The sequence below is a fragment of the Octopus sinensis genome, linkage group LG1 (assembly GCF_006345805.1).
Source record: "Octopus sinensis linkage group LG1, ASM634580v1, whole genome shotgun sequence".
Lineage (NCBI taxonomy): Eukaryota > Metazoa > Mollusca > Cephalopoda > Octopoda > Octopodidae > Octopus > Octopus sinensis.
In genome coordinates, this window is record NC_042997.1 from 143,129,635 (window position 1) to 143,150,310 (window position 20,676).

Here is a 20,676-nt window from a genome sequence, read left to right on the forward strand (position 1 = left end):
GAAGCAATAGTAGCTATGGTGGTAAAACAGATTGCAACAGTGGAAGATTATGTTAACAACCAATGCAATAGGCACAGCTTCCATTTTGGAGTACACAACCACATACAGATAAAGTTTCTTATTTTAAAGCTATTAACCTAACATTTATCAATGTTATGTTTGTTTCGTGTTTTTTTATATTTTTTTATATATAAATATATAAAATAGGTTTAACTCATGAGCTGACTTAGAACTGTTTTTCCTCTAATAAATTCCAATGCAGTTTGATGTCCCTTCAGAAAACCCTATAGAAATGCCAAGAGATTAGAAACAAACTAGTTAATCAAGGTAATCCTCCCCAACTTGTTAAACAAATGTCAATCATCATCCAAGCATTCCATTGCATTCAAGAAGCAATTTGAAAGATTATATATATATATATATATATATATATATATATATACATATATATATACATATACACATATATATATATATATATATATATATATATATATATGCATATACATACACACATATATATATATATATATACATACATACATACACACACACACACACACATACATATATAGAGAGAGAGATAGGGAGTGAGGAAAAGAGATAGAGAGAGACTCCTCAGAGTTGAGGGAACTGAATTTGCTTGATAACAGATGTTAGGAGCTGAATAAATAAAACAATTCTGTTAGAATATTTAATGGACAATAGAACAATATCTCTGCAAAATAACTTCAAGATTTACTTAGATTCACTCTGTTACCCAAATATCAGATTTAAAGAAACAGATCCGAAAAATATGTACAAATGAAAACATTTTAATATATACATATATATTTAGACTTAACTGGATAACACAAGTGAAAATAGTTTTTCACCCTTAGTTCATCAACACTTCCTAAAGGGTTTCTTATTCAACAGAAGAGGAAAAAAAACAAAAGAAAAAAAATCTCCATTCTCACCCAACCCACTTTTCCAAATATTCATCACCCACACCAAATTAATTTTTTTAATTTTTGTTTTATTTTTTTATTTTTTTTTTAATGTCTTTAGTAAGATGGCAGTCATAAAATAAAGCTAACTTTTATATACATATATAATATTCAGCTTCACTTAAACCAAAAGAATTTTTTTTCATTTCAATTCACCAAACTATATACAAATGCTTTTATATAAACAATGGTTTACAATAATGTGCTATTAATATTCAAAAGCTTCAGTTTTACAATATTGTATTATAGTTGTTAGTAATGATCAAGAAAAATAGCCTTTAAATACCACATAGCTATTCAATAATTAACAGTTTTCTGCAAACCCGGATGTCAACTGCTGAGACACTTTCATCTTTTAAAAGACGAAATCTCAGATAAAACTATGCTAAACTACTTTTGGTATCTAGGTCTTTGTATCCAGTAACTTGCATGTAACAAGCCCAAGTTGTGATACAATTGTGTTTTTAATACTTGAAGGGGCTATGGTTAAGAAACACTGGGACTACTAAGGGAACCAATAAACGAGATTAAAAAGAAGCAGTGGTTTAAGAAATACTGCAATAGCTACTACAGGAGGGGGGGAAAAAATCTTTACAGGCACTTGAAATCCATCCTCACAACATGGTAGCACTGCCAGTGAATACGATCATTTTGAGGCAGATGTATATCAGGAGAAAATAATTTCTCAAACAAGCAAAGTTGACTGGTAGCTTGGCCTGTAAAATTAACTTTGCTTAAAACATAGAGGTGAGTAAAGTGAAGATATTCGGGGTTTTTTGTTTGTTTGGATTTTTTTTGTTTTGGTAATTTTGGAATCTGGAAAATGTAGTGATATACCTAACTAAAGTACCCTGGAGAGGCTGAGTCTCAATATGGCTGCTTAAATTGCTGAAATAGCAGCCAATTCTCCCTCAAATCACACCCCACTGCCTTGGGGAAAGCAAAAGACACTGGATAAATGTGGTCCTGCCCCTAAAAAGACATGTAGTCATGGCTGTGAAGCCATTAATATCAGGGTTGATCTGGCTATGCATTTTGATATGCAGTAAACATAATTGGGAGTGAGGGAGCAGGGAACAAAACAATATGGAAAGAAAAATATTGCTACTAGTACAACTACTAACAAAATGCTCTTTCAACTTATGAAATCTAACTTAAAAACTGCACTATGTTTTAAAGTTATTTTTCATATTTCTAATGCAACATCTATGAATGTAGATGCTAACTAGTTTATGTTGGGTATAAATTAAATAAACTCAAAGAAAAAAAAAATTATAGAAATTAACCTCAATAAATCAAATAATTTTTTTCATAGGCCAAGCACAATAGCAAAAATATTTTTCTTTTTATTTTCCCTTTTTTAAAATTAAATAAGCATATTCATAAACCCACCTTTCAAAAAAAGATGTTTCAACTAACAATCAAAAAAATTTAGTCACACTTTGTTCTCTTTCCTTTTTACCTCAAATAGGACTAAATTTGTTGTTAAAAACCTATTATAACAGGTTTCTCTGAACTCCACAGCACAAGCATACATTTGCGAGATCTATCACATAGTAATAATACAGGTGAGGTACTCATCCAGAGATGCCAAGAGGATATCATTTTATATTACTTTCTAGTTTTTGTTTGATTTCTAAATTTTTAGCCTTGGATGAAAGCAGGTCTTTGTTGGCTGGGTGACATGAAAGGAGTAAAGGGGAATTTAGAGATAAAGTAGGAAGGGAGGATTATTGTTCAAATATCAATTGTAAATGTACAAATGGAAAGACCTGTACCAATTCACCTCTAGTTCTTAAAATTTGCAGACAGTCGGTACTTTAGCCACAGCCCAATCTATAGACATTTTTTTGTCCTTAAATTCTAAAACAGTTGAGGAAATTCTCCGCCACAAATATTGTTGGTGCCAACTGGATCCAGTTACTTTAGTGATATTTTTTTTTCAGTTTTATTTTTGAAAAACAATTGTCAGAACAAAAAAATATATGTATGCACATGTATTTCACATTAAGTGCATAAAAAAGTGATGTGAGAAGAGGGTTTTTCTTAACACAATATTTTCAAGAATCATTCTAAAAAAAAAAGTTAAAAAAAAAACTCCTTGCCTTTAAAGCATCAATGATGAAACTGGGATTGAGAGGCAATACATTGTCAATAGATAACATTGGTTTCCTTTGAAAAAGAATAATATTAAAGCCACTCCAATAGTCATCAAGTAAATATGGCTCATCCTTTAATCCTATACAATGTTTAGTGAAGAAGTCCTGCATTGCAGATCTGTTTTTGTACTTTGTTTTTATAACTTCTGGCTGCTGATAGAGATACTGTGTAACCAGCAAAGAATAAATGGTTACGGCAAAGAACTTGGATGCCATTCTAATAGCTAGATGGGGGTAGGGAAGAAAGTAGGAAGAGAAAGGCAACAAGCATTGACAGCCAGCCATAAAAGAAACAGGACTGCAATAACCAGAATTACTTTAAAAGGGCATCCGAATCCAAGATTTGTATTTCATGCCATAAGTCCATAATCAAAAGCATGTTCTTTTTGTCTATTTCAGACAAACATATATATATATATATATATATATATATATATAAACAGCCTTCCTTTTTTTTCTTATCATTTAACAGATATTTAAAATGAAATATCATTGACTCATTATTCTATAGTTAATGTATCCACAGAGAAACTAGAAGTTTTAAACCATCTCACTACTCCATTGATCCAGCAGTTTAATTTCCAGGAACCTGGACCAAGTAAATTGGAAATCTTCAGGAATAATAAGGACAAGGATGTTGAGGCTAAAGAAATAGACAGGCAGATAGCTCTGTAAATAAAAGAATAAAATAAACATATCTCTCAAGAGAGATAAAACATTTCAACTGTAACTGGATTAGGAACTGGAAAGAAGTAGGGTTATATACTGAGAAAGGGCAATCAACTGAATCTTGTTTAACACTAATATCATTTTGAAGTCCTCTCTCGGTCTGTTTTTCTCCTCTGGCGTTCACGGTTCTCTTTTGCTGGCCTTCTTCCGGGAAAGAATCGCTGCTCCTTTGGTTCCAAGTCTTTACGCAAGAGTTCTTTAGGTGAAAGCTGTGAATGAGCAGAGGCTTGAGATTGTTCTTTAAGGGCTTGACTACGGAGTGTTCCTGCAGAACCAGTTTGTTGCATAAGATTATTGTTTGTTGTTTTACAAACAGAGTCATTAGGGGATTGCTGTTGTGACATTTGATGTGACACTTGAGATACACAACTTGTGTTCTTGTCTGAAGATCCAATGGACGTAGTAGCAACTTCTGAACTAGGTTCACGTTTCCGTGCAACCATCTGTGCATAACTCAATCTTGATGTCGACTTTTCCTCCTGGAATATAAAAAAAAGGTCAATGAGTAACAAAGACAAACACAGACTAATTTAGTATTGTAGGTTCCCAAACTAAAAAACACCTCATCTATTTTATACAATGTAAATAACCCACAAGTAGCGTAAATCCTCTAAGGATCTTAAATGCCAAAGTTCAGAATCCTAATAAATTTGCACTTCTTAACATATAGAAACCTAAATGTAATGGGTGACAAAACATAAAGCTAAGAAATAATTTCTTAAGAAAACTACATAGCAACTAGCATTATTTAATAACTAAAACAGTTTATAACTAAAAATTAGCATTATATTGAAGGCTAAATACTTACAGTAGATACAAGCTTTGTAGTTTGTGTATTTGTAGCAATTACTGTGGCACTAGCCACACTCCCTGCACTAGGAGAACCAGAAGAGGTAGCAGGTGCACTAGTGGTCATAACAGGTAGAGTAGAAGACTGTGCAGCTCTATGGTGACCCTGCTGAGATGAAACTGCTACACTATGGCTTAATGATGTTGACGGTAAAGACGACGGCGGCAAACATGGAGGCGTGTTGCTGGGGGCATTATTGTGGGCTGGCAGAGTGGGAGGAACAGCTCCAATGCTAGATTCTTTCAGATTTGCAGTAACAGCAGTCGTAAGAGTTGTGGAGGCAGCAGTAGCAGATAGATGTGGAGCACCTCCAGCTGATTGCATGAGAGAATTTGCATGAGGCTCTGAAGACTTTGCATTGTCTGCATAAATTCCAGTATTTAGCTTAGTGGCTGCACTTGCATTTGAAGAAGTTATTCTGCAGAAACAAAAGAGCCATATTAACAAAGATTCATTTTATGACAAGCACACACACACACACACACTGTACGAAAAATCAGATACAAAATATTTCTATTTGAAAAGAAATACTAACTTTGTTGGAGCAATAGGCTGGCTAATAGCGGCAGGTACAGGAGGTGTTGAAATACAGGTTGATGGAGTTGAGACTGAAGCACTTAATGGCAATGTTGGGGTGACAGCTGGAGCAACAGTCAGAGTAGTAGTGCAGCTGACAGCAGTAGCTGGTGTCAACAGAGGAGCTGCAACTGCAGAAGGTGTATCTTTGTTTACCGGTGATTGTGCTGGAAGCTGGCTTGAAATAGCTACTTCTGCAACAGTATTCAGTGAAGATACAACAACTGCATTATTGGTATTGGTGGTACCAGGGGAAGATGTGGCAGTCACCATAGGAGCAGTGATCACAGATTCTTTAACCAATGGCTTAGCAGTACCCCGCACTACATCTGACAATTTATTCTCAAATTTTTCTCCTGATGCTGCATTATTCTGGTAAAAGAAAAAGCATTTAATTTGATGAAACAAAACCATTTAAAATTAGAAAAATGTAGAATGTGAATTTCATAAATTCTATATATTATTTCAACTTTTCATCACTACACTTCTAGCTAATGATGTACAATTTCAACAAACTTTTAGGTGTGTTTAGGGTGGTTTTGTAAAAGAAATGTAATGGTTTTATTTATGAACCCTTTTGATACTAAGGTGGCTGTAACTGCCTGAGGATTTGAATGGCAAATGATATGAAACTGGCTGTAATAACTTAGTCATATTTAAAAATGAGAGTTCCAGCACAAATCTTGTTAGTACATTAATGAAAACGTGGTTTCACTATGTGGGCAATTTTACATATCTTAATGGTGCAAATTTTGAGCCCCCCCCCCTTTCTGAAACGTTTCACAATATACGAAGACTGGATGCCTGTTTCATGTTGTCAAGCAGTGATTTTGAATTCCAAGTATTTTTATAAAAACATACAAAAATCTAAGATAATATATAGTAAAAAAACATAAAAACACATGATTATGAACAGGGATTGTTCTTTGCAAAAGTGGAACAATTCTAACAATTCAGGGGGTACCTAAATGTAGTAAGAAATTAAGAACTGTTTCTGCTAGTTAATTTAAAGTAGATATCAGATCTAATCATAATCTTTGCAAGGGAACAAAACCATTACATTTCAAAACCTTTCCCCTTTGAATCAATTACTGCGGAAACGAATTGTTATGCAGAATGTAGACAAAGAGAGGACTTTGGAGGAAGTAAGAAATCCGAGCACTTTTAGGAGTATTGTATGCATTTGATAACCCCCACCCAACACAATTTACCTGCAGGATACATGACAGAGTTTGATTAATTTAGGTTGTGAATCATTATTATGTGTGTTTCTGTGTATGTATACATGTGAGTTGTATTTCCTAGTTTTCTTCAAAGACAAATCCCTGTATTTCATCTTGTATTATATCTTTATGGTACACCTGTCTTATGTGCTAAGTTTAACTGATAATTAATCCAGTAATTTGTACAATTCTTCTCTATTAAAATTTTGCATATTCACTGAATATTAGCTAATAACTCATTTTCTATGCTGATGATTAGACAAAATTTTAATAATTTTATGTTTTGTTGAATTTACCTTTGAGACAAAAATCATGAAACGGATTTAGATGTGAATATATTCCAAAAAATCACAATATGTTGATAAATATAAAAGAGTTGTTCTATTGCACCCATCTAAATTCAAGATAATTTTAGAATTTAATTGAAATATAGAGGGTCTATTTTGGTTAGAAATATATTAACAAAATTATTAATGTATACTGTACATGACTTAAATTTTATTTAACTATCATCATATAAAAGAGTGATTAGTCAATATTCAAAGTTTACTACACATCATAATAATAATTGGCTTATTGTATAGAATGCTCAGGTTACTCATAAGAAAAAGTTAAGAGGGGTCAGGAAGCAGACATAAGTAAAGAAAGGTTGCAATGAAATTTTGGGGTACATGCACAGAACACAAAATAAAAAGTGAACATGAACATTAAAATGGTCATACAGATGAAAGACTACATACATAAGTCAGGAGTGGTGTTGGCAAATTTTGAGGAAGTGTGGAATTTTTGAAGAATGCAGTATCCTGACAGCAAACAACTAATGTGGACAGTTTATCCCATGCTTCAATAAGTTGAGTGTGAAAAATGTCCCCAAAAGTCATGGGTGCTGTGCCACTCAAAAAAGGTGGCCAAAGTTGTTGGAAAGATAAAGAATAATCATGTGGGGTTGTAACATGTCAGCTGTTAGATGTTGAAAATTTAGCACACCAAAAAGCAATAGGTTTAAGACATGGTAAGTGACTGACATAAAATATCTTGTTACATGTCTCTTGATATCTTTGAAAAGATCAATATTCTTGACAAGGAGGTTCCAGACTGGGTATGGCAAAGCCATATATAGCTTTAAATAGTCAGTGACAAGTCTTACTGAGGGACAGCACTAAGACACCATTGACCTTTTTCATGTTTTACAAATGAAGTTCATCCAATGCAGATCATTGTTTCCTATAATGCCTAAGTCACATTCACCAGCAGACTTTCTGGCATAGTGGAGGGAGTGGGTAAACTCCAGTTTATAGCTCCCAAAATGTTTAGTGGTGCACTTGTCTACAGCCAGCTTGTGTTGCCAATCAAAAATTCCTTGCTGCATTGTGCCCAGATCAGATTACAAGAATGATCTATTGCATATGTAAGATCTATCCCTTTTATCTCAAGATATAGCTTCATGTAAACCGCATATTTAACACAGTAACATGCTTCAATATGGCATCTATTTCATTAATGTATGCAACAAGAGACTAAGAACATCTCCCTGTGGACGCCAGATGTCATCACATAAGGGTTCCTTATGTTGTGCTGATACCATAACTACCTCTTTCCAGGCTAGAAAGTAAGAGTTCTATAATAATTAACTTTCACCTCTTTGTAGAGAGCCTTGCCATATGGTGAAAGGGTAGGATGTCTTTCTGCCCACAAGAGACTGGTTGGCAATGATCATAGCATGATTGGGGATACCTGAAGAGTCTCTCATATTGAAGTTGATAATATGCCTGATTTATGATTTTAATTGCTGCATTCAAAACTAGAATCTCATATTGTTTTATATAATTTTAAAGAGAGCAGAATTTTAGTGAAATAAATTTCCAGATACTAGAAATTTGAGAGGACAAAACCCAAAAGTCATGAAAATGCTCAATGCAATAACGAGTTGGTATTAAGTCAAGCAGGGTGATCATGAAAATGTACAGAGATGTAATATTAAGAGGCACAACCACATTTTAACCCCATTAGTGTTCAAAATCGGATGTAACCGGCCAAAATTAATTCACCTTTATTTGTTCAAGCCGGCTGTATCCGGCTGCTCTACGAAATCGCTAAAAAATAAATCACACTATTGAATTCTCATAGCTTTGAGATAATGCAAGATGAAGCCTTTCCCAACTTTATTCAAGTACAAATACTGTGAATAGACCACATGGTTTTTTTCAACGTTTGAAGAAGTGTGTACTTTAGTTGTTAAAGAAATGGCGTCAGCAAGTAGTGATTCCGACATTGAAGGTTTAACTCTTGACAACATAGAGTATTTCGTCTTCAGATGAATATGATATCAATATTAGTGATTATTCGATGGACGAGGAAGATTTCGAGAATGAAAGTGGTGAAAATGATATCGCAAACATGTCAACATGATCAAAGATTACAACAGCAATCACTCTTACTGATTTCACAGAAAACACAGTTTACCTCCAGATGCTCAACCATTGGACTATTTTTATTTTTACCAGAAAGCTTTTTTGAAAATGGTTGTATACTGTCAATCTAACACGAACATGACAGTAGGTGGGTACACCACCGCTGTTTAGCCCTAGGAAGCCTCGACGCCTCCTGATGGCTTTGACACAATTTTCCTGTGTCCTTATATACATTTACGAAGGGGAGGCAAATACCCCCATCCGCCCGGGCTGCATCTAGGGACACATGTTTCAGGATGATTGTACCCCCCTACTGTCACGTTCGTGTTAGATTGACAGTATACAACCATTCTATCGCCCCACCACCGTACATGTCTCCACGAGAGATTTAGAAATTTAGTATTTTTTTGAAAATGTTGCGGAGAAAACAAACAAATATGCACGTTTAATTTCTATTCGTGGAAGAAACGATCCACTATGGCAGCCAGCTTACACTGCAGAAATGGGAGCATTTTTCACAATATTATGTTTGGTGTTAAACAGCTTCCTCAACTGTGGAACTACTGGAGTCCTGATATAAGGTATGGCGATCCATATATCTCAAGTATGTCGAAGACAAGTTATTCAAAAATATCTCAGTATTTGCATTTAACTGATTCTGTTAATGCCCCCAATCAAAAATGACCCAAACCACTCTCCTGTACGAAGTACAGTACTGCTATGGGAAACCATAATGGTTTACCCCCATGAAATGAAAACAAAATTTTTAAAAAAAGATGGGGCATTTTACAAATGCAAAAAAAAATAAATATATATATATATATATATATATTTTCGTTACTGCTTTCAAAAACAAAAGACAAATTTTATTTCTATCTTCTAATGAACAACCTGGTGTTGGCACTGAGGGGAAACTCCTAGTGAATATTTGTTACAACAAATATATGGATCAGGTTGATGAATCCAACCAATATCAGGCATATTAACCCAGTTGGTCAACCTGGGAAGAAATGGTGGAGGTACATTTTGTAGTTTTTAGTTAATTTACTATAGTAAATTCATATATTGTATATGTAAAAAGCCACAAGATACCTCTGCCACCAAAGGACTACGACCACTTGAAATTTTGGGTTGACGTCACATCTCAGTTATGAGAGCTTTTCTTCTAGAAAGCACAGAACTGGGAGAACAGCAAAATTAACTTTGGTGGATGTCAGAGAAAATATTGACTTTTTCACAAAGTCAAAAAGATAAATGGAAGGAAAAAAGTTTGCAAACTGTGTTTGCTGCAAAAAGGTATCAGATTGAGACTTCATATATGTGTTCCTTTTGCCAAGTGCCCTTATGTAAAGGGTGCTTTGGACAGTGTCATGTCAGAAATGTCATAATTTGGTATATTCCTTTTCATTTTATAAATAATATGTGAAAGTGAGAAATACATATTGATTTTCAGTATGTTACACACTTGTATTTGTCTCACCTGTTAATGAGATTTTATTAGATGCATTCTGTTATGTAAATGAATTCATTAAATTGTATAAGAGTGCATAGCCAATAGTATATTGACTAGTAAAAGAATTTTGTACTTCATGTTCTATGAAAATGTTTGAAGAAAATATAGAAAAAGAATAAAATCTTGTACTGATTACACCTGTATTTTAATTCAAATTAATGTACCTCATCTTGAAAAATGTAAAATTGTTGGCAGTCGACATCTGGGATAATTTTAGTAACAAATCAAAGAGGTAAGATGTATTAATATGAATTTTAATGTTTATTCATAATGTTATTGTTTTTACACCTGTTAAATTTACCTGCCCATAAAAGTCAAATTTAGCCAGAAAGATCAGCTAAAATTATGTAACTAAAACCACTGGCAAATAAGCACCCATTTACAAAATTTCAAATCTGTATGTAGAAAATTAACAGAGTTATAAGAAATTATTGTGGACACCCCACTTGAACCTGAACAAATCAAAATTAATGTGAAAAGATAAGCATTACATTTGACAAATCTGAACAATAATGGGTTAAATGGTCAAAACTGTGTAGCTGTTGACTTACTTGTGATCCTGGTAATGGCGGGAACGAATTAGACTCAAATTCAAATAATGGCTCGGTAAATTTGTTATTGGTAGATAATTGAGATGAGGTCTGGCGCTAAAAAACAAAAAGGAAAACAAAATTTTTTTTTTTTTAATTTAAAATACTAATGATTTATATTAAAATATTTTATTACGAAACACAAAAGTAATACAAAATACACTCACAGATAATTTAGAATTATCGTCCTCTCTTTTTCTCCGGTTTTTATAAATTTTCCTGTAAATGTACAAAAGGGGGTATGAATTAATGATATAAAATATAGGGGATTTTGGAACAATGACTCACACAAGGTCATAAGTTCTAATGCCAAACTACAAATAATATCCCACATTTTCTTGGTATTAAGTTTAGAAGATATGACAATAGCAAAAGCAAAAAATGATAATACGGAGTGCTGTTTCCCTATAGGGTTCAGTCTATTATGTCAATTTAGGAAACCAAATAACCAAAGTATATAACATAATGAGGGAAACAATAATCTCTGGTGCCATACCTCTGTGGTTGTGGGGCTGTAGAATCTTTACTAGAATCTGATAAGTGGCTGATAGGCATTGAAGAACTGGAGTCTACATTGGTAGATGAGTGAGTAGTAGTAGTAGTAGTTGTAGCACTACCCCCGGTTGTGCTAGAATGATGATGGTGGGTTGCATGACTGTGATAATTGTCAACACCTTTCCGGTTGGGAAACAAAGGTGGTGTCACATGGGTATTTTCTGTACTCCTTGGACTGGACCGATGAGCATTTGGATTCTGGTGACGATCATGAGGTAACCGACTATCGCTACTGGCTCTCTCTTGATTAAGACGATTTGGCTTTGCAGTACGACTAAGGGAGGAGGAAAAAATTTAACCTGATAAATGCCGTGATTGATAATTTCATTTTAAATTTGTCTCTGCCTATATATATTTGTCTGTGTAAGAATAAGGTTGGGGAAAAAAAGCGCTACATTAGTGGAACATCAGTGAATTTAAGTGTACTCACTGAGAAGAATTATTGAAAACTAAGTATCCACTTTTCTAAAAATCTTTTAAAGTATTTAATATTGCAATTCTGGGAGTTAACTATTAATTCATGTTAGTTTTGACTGTATTAAAGAAAGAAGCTATTTCATCAATGTATTGTATCAAGTTCGTATGTACGTGTGTGTGTGAGAAACAAATGTAAAGTAACTGGATTTATTCAGATTTGAAATAACCATGCATCTCAGATTTGGGACTTTGCTGATATTGACTATTTTTAGAATGACACTGTAGAGTTGGTGTGAAAGGCCAGATATGGCCATTATCAACATAAAACAAGCAGAATATTTGGGCCAGATATGGTCAGTTTGAATGCTAATTGGTTAAATTAGTCTAGAAAGTGCTAATAATAATCTGGATGATTTAGACTGTCATAACTCTTTAAAAATGAAGATGTTAATTTAGTCCTAGATTACAATGGATTATTGTGGCTTGAAAGGTCTTGCTTAGGGGCTTAAACAAAAGAGGGAAAGTTAGAAATGCTGAAAGGACAAAAAATACAGAAACTATATTCTGACTGTGTGTGTGGATTTTCAACTTGTAGCCATACGGTCAATTCAATAATCTACTGTGGCTCCATGATAACACTATATTTAAACCTAACTATGACCGCAAGGTGGGTGTCTAGTTATCTCTCCACAACCATATATAGCAGTTTTGACACTAATATATAGTGTCACAGTAGATGATGTGTTTCAATCTTATCAATGGTTTCTAAAGAAAATAGTCCATAAACCTTAAAGAGTAAACTTGTTGAGATTATAAACACTTGTCTAGTCAGCACTATAGAAATTGAGTTCAATAATGTAGCACATATCTAGACATTGTCCATAAATCAATACACTTCTGCACTGGATATCATTTTCATACCAAGTTCTGGCTACACAAGAGTTTAATCATTTATACAGAAAATTTAATATCTTGGTAATTGCAACAGAACCATCACTGAAATATGGGAATAGATTACATTAACTGCACAATGTATATTTTAATAGTTAATCCCTTCTCCAGTTTTACTCTGAAAACGTATAACATTTATGTGGATAAATGACAAACATTACTATTGTTATGCCTAAATGTTAACATTAAGTAGGGTCAGGATTGACAACCACTCTACAAGTTATAGAAGTTAAATCTGTCACACTCATCAAATAAAGCACAATCTACTTGCTTGTAGCCCTCCATGTTAGGCCAATCTCAGATAAAATACAATCCTCTTCTCAAGTGGGTTAAAATTTTAAAATTTACATGCAGTGGAAATAGAAATAACAAACTGCTAATAAAGCTCTACAGGCAAAATTGAAACTAGATGCAATTATCATTATTACTTAAGAGTGAATCTGCATTTTGTGCTGCTAAAATGCCATTTAAGAACTAAAGATAGCAGACAGATTTGTGCTTTATGAACTATAATTTTCGTGAGTAGATAATACTTACCCAACACGCATATTTGGAAATTGATGTCTACCAGGAGTGTTTAGTTTGACACCTGTTGCTTGGTATCCATTCATTGCAAATACCTTAAGAAATGAAAATTCCAAAATAAATTCCAGAAATATAGATAAAATTTAAGTAATCAATGAATAAAGATAAAATACAACACTTAGCAGTAGAAATATATTTGAAGTCATAGAGATAAAAATTTTAAAAAGATTTTTACCATGCTAGGATCCATTATGGTGTGACCAGCTGGTGGCCAAGAAGGCATGACAGGATAATATAACTATAAAAGGAAAGAAGAAAAAAAACCATTAAGCAAGAAACATAATCATGAAGAATTCTCCCCACTTGCTTCAACAGTAAAGCTTTCTGTAACTCTTTGACTTACTTCCCTTTGAAACCACCACTTCCCCAGCTCCAGCACTACAAACATAACCTGTTCTGCTAGTTGAAACACTTGCAAGATTATAATGGATTACTCTCAAATATACATGGATAATCCCCTGGATTTAAAATTTCACTGAAGAATTTTCCTTGTCATTAAGAATTTTGATTTTTTCTCTCTCTTTTTGGTATTTATATAGAGCAATATTTCTCAACAATTTTTATGCCATGCAGTACTTCAATAGGAGATGAATGAGTGTGTGCATGTGTAGTAGATATATTGTGAAGAAAAGTTTTGTTTAAAACTAAGTTTTATTCACTCATTACTTTGGTTCCATTCTAAAGTAACTCATACTACACCAAAATATTACCTTACTTCACCTTCAGAAACACTGATCTAGAATTAGTTACGATTTTTCCAAGTCATTTCATATTACAAAAAAAAAAACATGTATAGGAACTGCCCTGTTATTTAAGAATCAGTTTAAAGCTATGTCATTCTGAGTACAATCTCAGTATCCAACACATTGGGCAGGTTTCTCTCACCACAACCTTAGGCTGACCAATACCCTGTAGGTGGAATTTGGCAGAGAAACTAAGGAAGCCTCTCATATATGAATATATAAATATGCATGCAGATTTGTATTGCTAGTGGATAGAAATATTAAGAAAACTGGAGCATCAAGTTAGACATTCCTTGCTATTAAAAATGCAGTGGAAGTAGTGATTAGCATGTTGGAAATCTATAACCAACAGCACTGCTGTCACAAATTCAGATTTAAAAAAAACCTGAATAGAAGAGGAGATAAAATTATTTTTACAGCAATTTAAGCAGCATATACTACAGAATTAAAACACTGGGAAGTTTTGCCACAAATGTCATACCTGCCCCAAAAGAATCCTTTCCTTTCACAAATGGATTGTGAACTAGATTGAATTCATGAATCTCAAAAAGCTTCTGTGAGAGGTGCATCTCCTTCAAGACACACACATACTCAAAAACTACTACAATATTGATATGTAAGAAAACCAAGCTATACACACTGAAATATTTAGCAGTTTTTAGTGTCATGTTTTTTTTTTTGTGCATAAAAAAATTTTGCTTATCTATACAAGTTTCATTTCTGAGAATCAATGACAACATAATCACTACCCAGATGTTTAAAATAAATTTGGTTTATAGTCTTTACTCAGCAATATAAAGGAAACATCAAATCATATTTTGCATTATGTGCTGAATGACACAAACATATTAATAAATAATGATAATGTAAAACTGATGGTTCTGCAGCATAGTTTCAAAACCCGTCAATATAATGCAATCCATTATACTTCATTTTAAATGCTTTCAAAACTTACAAAGTAGACTTTAAAATCAAAATACATTTTTTTCAGAACTGTGACATACTTACTTGCTGAAAATTTATATTTGGTACATATGCAGCATATCTTTGTGTTGAATTGTAAGCTTGCTGTTCAAACTGCGGTTTTAACCCATTTCTCGGTACATATGTTGACCGTATTAAGGGTTTAGCTTTTATTCGAGCCTGTTTGTGAATACAAAATTCAACAGTTTAATATGATGATATGCAAAATACAAGTGCGTAACTCTTTTTAATATTTTTCCTACACAAATATATATATCAAGAATAATGGCTGAGGCAGGGATGGTTTGACACTGCTTATGTGAATACAATGAGTTTGTACTATAGTAAGAAACCAATGTTTCTGGTCACTGCAAAAACACAAATTTGCAGGATTAAAAAAAATTCACCAAAACTATCCTGAAATAATCAGTTTACAAAACCCCTTATCAGTTGCAGAATTGATATCAGAGAAATTCCTATTAGACTCACTCCATAAAGTGAAGTCATTGTACTGATCAAATAGGTCAAAAGATTGTTTTTATCTAAATGACCTAATTAGTATTGGGGGTTGCTGTAGTGGAGATATATCTAAAATAAAAAAATGGAGGGGTTCCAGATTTAATACCTCTGCTGATGAAGAAAGTTACTTTAAACGAAAGGCAAGGACAGAAATTAACATTGCAGCAGCAGCAATAGTAGTAGTAGTAGAAAACGATGTGAATGAAGGTAAGTAGTGTAATCTGATTTGGTTCAATTTAAGGAGATAGGGAGAAGTTGCTTTTATAAACTGATCAATCTTTCAGTATGAAGCAGTTACCAGCAAATTCTGATAAGTAAATTTGTGTCTAAACACTTACCATTATTGGTTTTCCAAGAAAAGACTTTACTTCTTCACGTAGATACTGGTAGGCTCTTTGAGCATCTTCATCAGAGTCAAAAGTCACATACCAATTATCATTGTGCGCAAATTCACAGCTAACGAATTTGGGGCAATTGCTACCGGAAAATAGAGTTTCAACATCCTATAGGAGGAGAGAGACAAGAAGTTATAAAAAGATAAGCAGGCACATTACGACAAGTAATATATATTCTAAACAACAGTAGCATTAAGTTCATATCTTCAAACCAAGCAAAAAGTGAATTTTTACTATCTTCAGAGTAAAATAAAAATATTTTTGAAACATATTTTCATTCAGAAACTAGTTTGGTTATTCTTTTCAGTTTAATAGCCTGAATTGATAGAGCATGCATTGAATTTTTAAGAGAACCTTACTTGAACGGGAGTAGATGCTGGAATTTCACGTAGTATCACAATACATCTGTTGTGATTAGGCCGCACCTTTTCACCTTTATCATCAACTTGTACATTCTGACACTCTATGAAGTAACATACAAAAATCACAGTATAAATACAGTGTATATAGGTAGTAAATTTAACATTAAATGGGAATATAAAATGTTAACAATTTACAATTAACAAGTTTTTTTGATTGATATATTTCAAATAGTGTTTTTCTTACTAATTCAGCCAAGAAAAATTTAATATAAATTAAAGGAATTCACAGCAATTGAAACAGAAATGAATTTTTCAGCAACTCACCTCGAAGAACATCCACAACCAGGTCGTGATTATTTGTCAATCGCTGAACCTGACTGAAATTTGCAACAGCCGATATAGCCACATACTGGTCAGCATCCATTTGTGACATTAAATATGTATCAGATGTCAAGTTTTCTCTGTAAAATGAAATTTAAGATCAATTTTGATTAAATTCATAAGCTTATATACAGTAATTCCTCTACTATTGTGGGTGTTAATTCCAACCCAACCCCTGTCATAGGTGAAAATCTGCTGACAGGGAAGTACTGTAGTGTATTTTGTCTTATTTCTATAATTTGTATATATTCATTTTATAAATGCAAAACACCATGGAGGAATTGACGTAAGCTTAAATAATGAACCGCAATATGGGAAGGCATTACTGTGCATGCACACACCCACATTGTTTTAACATCCAATTTGACAAGGATCAAACAATTTATTGAGGCAGTTTTTATACAGCCCTCCCTGTAGCCCCTGCCCCATCCACCTCACCGGTTTCTAAGCGAGGCAATATTTTGCCATTGCCAGATAAATTCCCACACAATACTGGAAATGATCAATTGTGCTCATTTGACAATAATACTCACAACTAACATGGGAAAACAAGACAAGACACACGTTACACAACAGGCTTCTTTCAGTCTTTGTATATCAAATCCACTCAAGATTTTGGTCAGCTATGGTAGCCAACAACCTACCATTTTACTAGTTTCATCGTACCCATGGTCTTCGAAAGTCTATGAAGACATATCAAAGAATTGCAGGGGACAGACATTCTGAGAAGGTAAGAAACTAAGCTTTACTGAATGGCAATGGGATATTTGCGACAATATAGGTGATGAGGGAAGAGAGACAACTCAGTCAAGACAGTCTGACTAGAGGTGACAATTATTTCAGTAACAACAGAAAGGTTAACACAGCTTGTATGTGTGTGTGATTTCATGCCAATCAGTTAAATAGTCAGCCTTTGAATGTGGTCATGAATATCTAAGTGTGTAACAGCAGTATACAATTTCTGATCAAAGTAATTGTTGGGGTTTGGGCTTATTTGTTTTGATTCCAAAGAGAAAGGTCAATTTTGAGATGCAATTTTACTACATTAAGGATCTGCATTGGAAACAGTTTGATATTTGAAGCAAATGCAAGGGTGGCATTTGTGCATTGCTCACGCACGCATGTTGCACTGTGAATTTTTTTTTTTTAAATCTATGCAGTGATTAAGTATTTCCTTTTTGCTATGAATAAGACACAATTGACCGGACCTCCAATGGAAAATATTCCAGGCTTCTGTTTGTGAAGGGAATAGAGATTTAGTATGGGGTATCTAACTATCCATTCATATGTGCTAAAGACTAAGGAGGAATGAAAGATGGTATTTTGTGGGAGTGGGCATTGTTGGAAGAGAAAGCAAAAAGGTCACTGATATATAAAAGGAAGAGGGGTGAGGGCACTGACCAGAAGGGAGAAATGAGCATTATCGGCATTATGATAGCCTAATTTGACAAGAAGCAAAGAAACCAAGAGACAAAAGAGGTGGAAGGGGCCCATAAGGAGATAGTTTTGACAAAAAACTTTATATGCCAAAGAGAGTAAAAACATTTGATGTTGAAAGCAACAATGCATTCATCAACAGAGAGCTCATTGCTGAATGACACAGGACACTATAGAATCTTAGGACACCAACATTTTATACAAGCTTGCAAAAGTTAGCAAGCAAAACAAGTGGATGAATTTATATCATAAAATACTAAAAACAATTACTAGTAACTCTGCTTACCAGTCCATGACACCACTTTAGTTCACATCAGAATTTTTTTTTAATAAGCAAATATCTCATGAATATTTAATGAACTCGTGTTTAGTTGAAATCCCACCCAAACCTTTATATGACTCACTCATTTCTATTATGCTGGCACTATCACATTTATTTTGTAATATCATTACTTTTTTTTAAGAAAATATAAATTATCAATATAGAGCAAAGATAGCCAAAGCCTTCTGATTACCAACTCACCTGCACTCATACTTCTCTAATACTAACATCATTATCTAAACTGAAACCCTTTATCAAAAATTCATTCTAATTCATGTTCCAAACACCAGTTTAACAACAAACCAATTTTACAAAAATTACAGAAAGAAAAGCTGTAAATTTTTTTAAAATATAACAAAAGGATTAATTCTTTCCACAACTTTTTTTTTTTTTTTAATAGTTTTTTCTACAATTTTATATACATAACAGGAAAAAGTAGTTTTAGATCTATTTATTGCTAACACCTTCAGCACTAACAAATATATTTCCCTAGAAATTTTTTATAAGCATAGAAACCCCTAATTTTGCTACATCCAAGATATTCAAAAGAACAGTTAAGCATTCCCCTATAAATCTCTCTCCTATTGAACACATTGCCTATTATGACTGCATTCTTAGTACACTTTATGACTTGTAAACTTATAAATAAATTTGGGGAACTATACTGATACAAAATCGGTTAAAAACAAAATAAAAAATACCTTGAGAAATAGTACTCCAATTGTGTCTTGAGCAACCGACGGATCTGCTCTTCAGACAGAGTCCCATCAAGCTGAGTCTTACTGTCATCTGGGAAAAAAAGAAAATTAAAACACATTTGCATGAAATGCTTTTTTTTTTCCCTAGCTAGCTATGAATAGATGGAGTGTTTCAAATTCCAAATGCTAACTAGTTAAAAGATACTGTATTTGGTGGCATATAAGATACACTTTACAAAAAAAAAAAAAAAAAAAAAAAAAAAAAATCTCAGAAAATCACCCAAGGCCCTATATTATATTTTCCTGAACATGCACTGCTGAAATTTGGGTATGACTAGTATGTTGTGCATATTTTATGCTATCAGATCCAATAACTCATAACTACAAATGAGGAAAATGGACATCTAAAAAAATTTTGATTTCGATTATTGCAAGTGCAGTGTGAAAATTTTACAAGCAAAATTCATTTATCAATACTAGTATTAAGAAATTGTAATAGCTTTTAGTCTAAATTGCTAGAGTAAATCTAGTGATGTTTTTTTTTTTTTTTTTTTTAATACTTAGCATGAATTTCTAAAGAAAATATAAAAATATCCAAAAGACACCTAAATGAAAGATATCCAGTCCCTAGAAGATTAAAGTAAATAAGGTAGAGATGATAATCTCCCTAGTTATGCTGCAGTGATAGACGAGCAAACTGGCTGTGTTGATGGCAGAAGTGACATCTCCAGTTATAAAACCCAACCTCAACTGCAAACTTAAGTGTAAATGCATTGACAGTCAGCATAGTACACATTGATTTATGTTGCAGACATGTGGAGCTCTGCTGTTTTGCATACCCATTCCAATACCAGTTTGCTAAAATGGGTGAAAAACAAGCAATGATACAATTACATAATTTTCTTATTTGCAATGGTCGAAACTGAACAAATACAGAATAATTATAGAGAAATACTGCTGATTGATTAGCAACCAGCACATTTTATTGTCTGAATGTGATCACTTCATTTTGAAGAGATGGCATAGAGATTCTAAGGTGTTATGTGTACCCTGTATAACATTTGATTTTTCATTGCAAATTTGAACATTTGGTTATGAAGTGGAAGAAGTAGCTATTTCAGCAAGTTACAAAGGAGCAATGTCTCTAGACTGTGGCACAACAGAATGATTGATAATGAAAGATTTATAATCTTATTTTCTTGTACCCACTAGAACTATTAATTTTATCACATCAAAATTTTCATAAGAAACAACAGCAAAAATTAAACTTCCTGTAATTTGAAAGGGATGTATATATATATATATATA

The 20,676-nt window shown here is 33.3% G+C and overlaps 1 protein-coding gene across 7 annotated transcripts in view; it reads right to left on the minus strand.

The window, feature by feature from the left end:
* Window positions 1-1,735: 1,735 nt before the first annotated feature.
* Window positions 1,736-20,676, minus strand: part of LOC115209905 (la-related protein 4) — a 64,871-nt gene continuing 45,930 nt past the window's right edge. For all 7 annotated transcript variants that reach the window (XM_029778541.2, XM_029778508.2, XM_036505534.1 and 4 more), the window contains 13 exons: window positions 19,372-19,459; window positions 16,855-16,991; window positions 16,528-16,631; window positions 16,112-16,276; window positions 15,300-15,434; window positions 13,724-13,786; window positions 13,501-13,583; window positions 11,537-11,869; window positions 11,208-11,259; window positions 11,002-11,097; window positions 5,263-5,675; window positions 4,686-5,145; window positions 1,736-4,356 (listed from right to left, as the gene is read on the minus strand). In XM_029778541.2, the coding sequence (XP_029634401.1) occupies window positions 3,955-4,356; window positions 4,686-5,145; window positions 5,263-5,675; window positions 11,002-11,097; window positions 11,208-11,259; window positions 11,537-11,869; window positions 13,501-13,583; window positions 13,724-13,786; window positions 15,300-15,434; window positions 16,112-16,276; window positions 16,528-16,631; window positions 16,855-16,991; window positions 19,372-19,459 (2,531 nt within the window). In that variant the 3' untranslated portion in view covers window positions 1,736-3,954. The remainder of the gene's footprint in view (window positions 4,357-4,685; window positions 5,146-5,262; window positions 5,676-11,001; window positions 11,098-11,207; window positions 11,260-11,536; window positions 11,870-13,500; window positions 13,584-13,723; window positions 13,787-15,299; window positions 15,435-16,111; window positions 16,277-16,527; window positions 16,632-16,854; window positions 16,992-19,371; window positions 19,460-20,676) is intronic.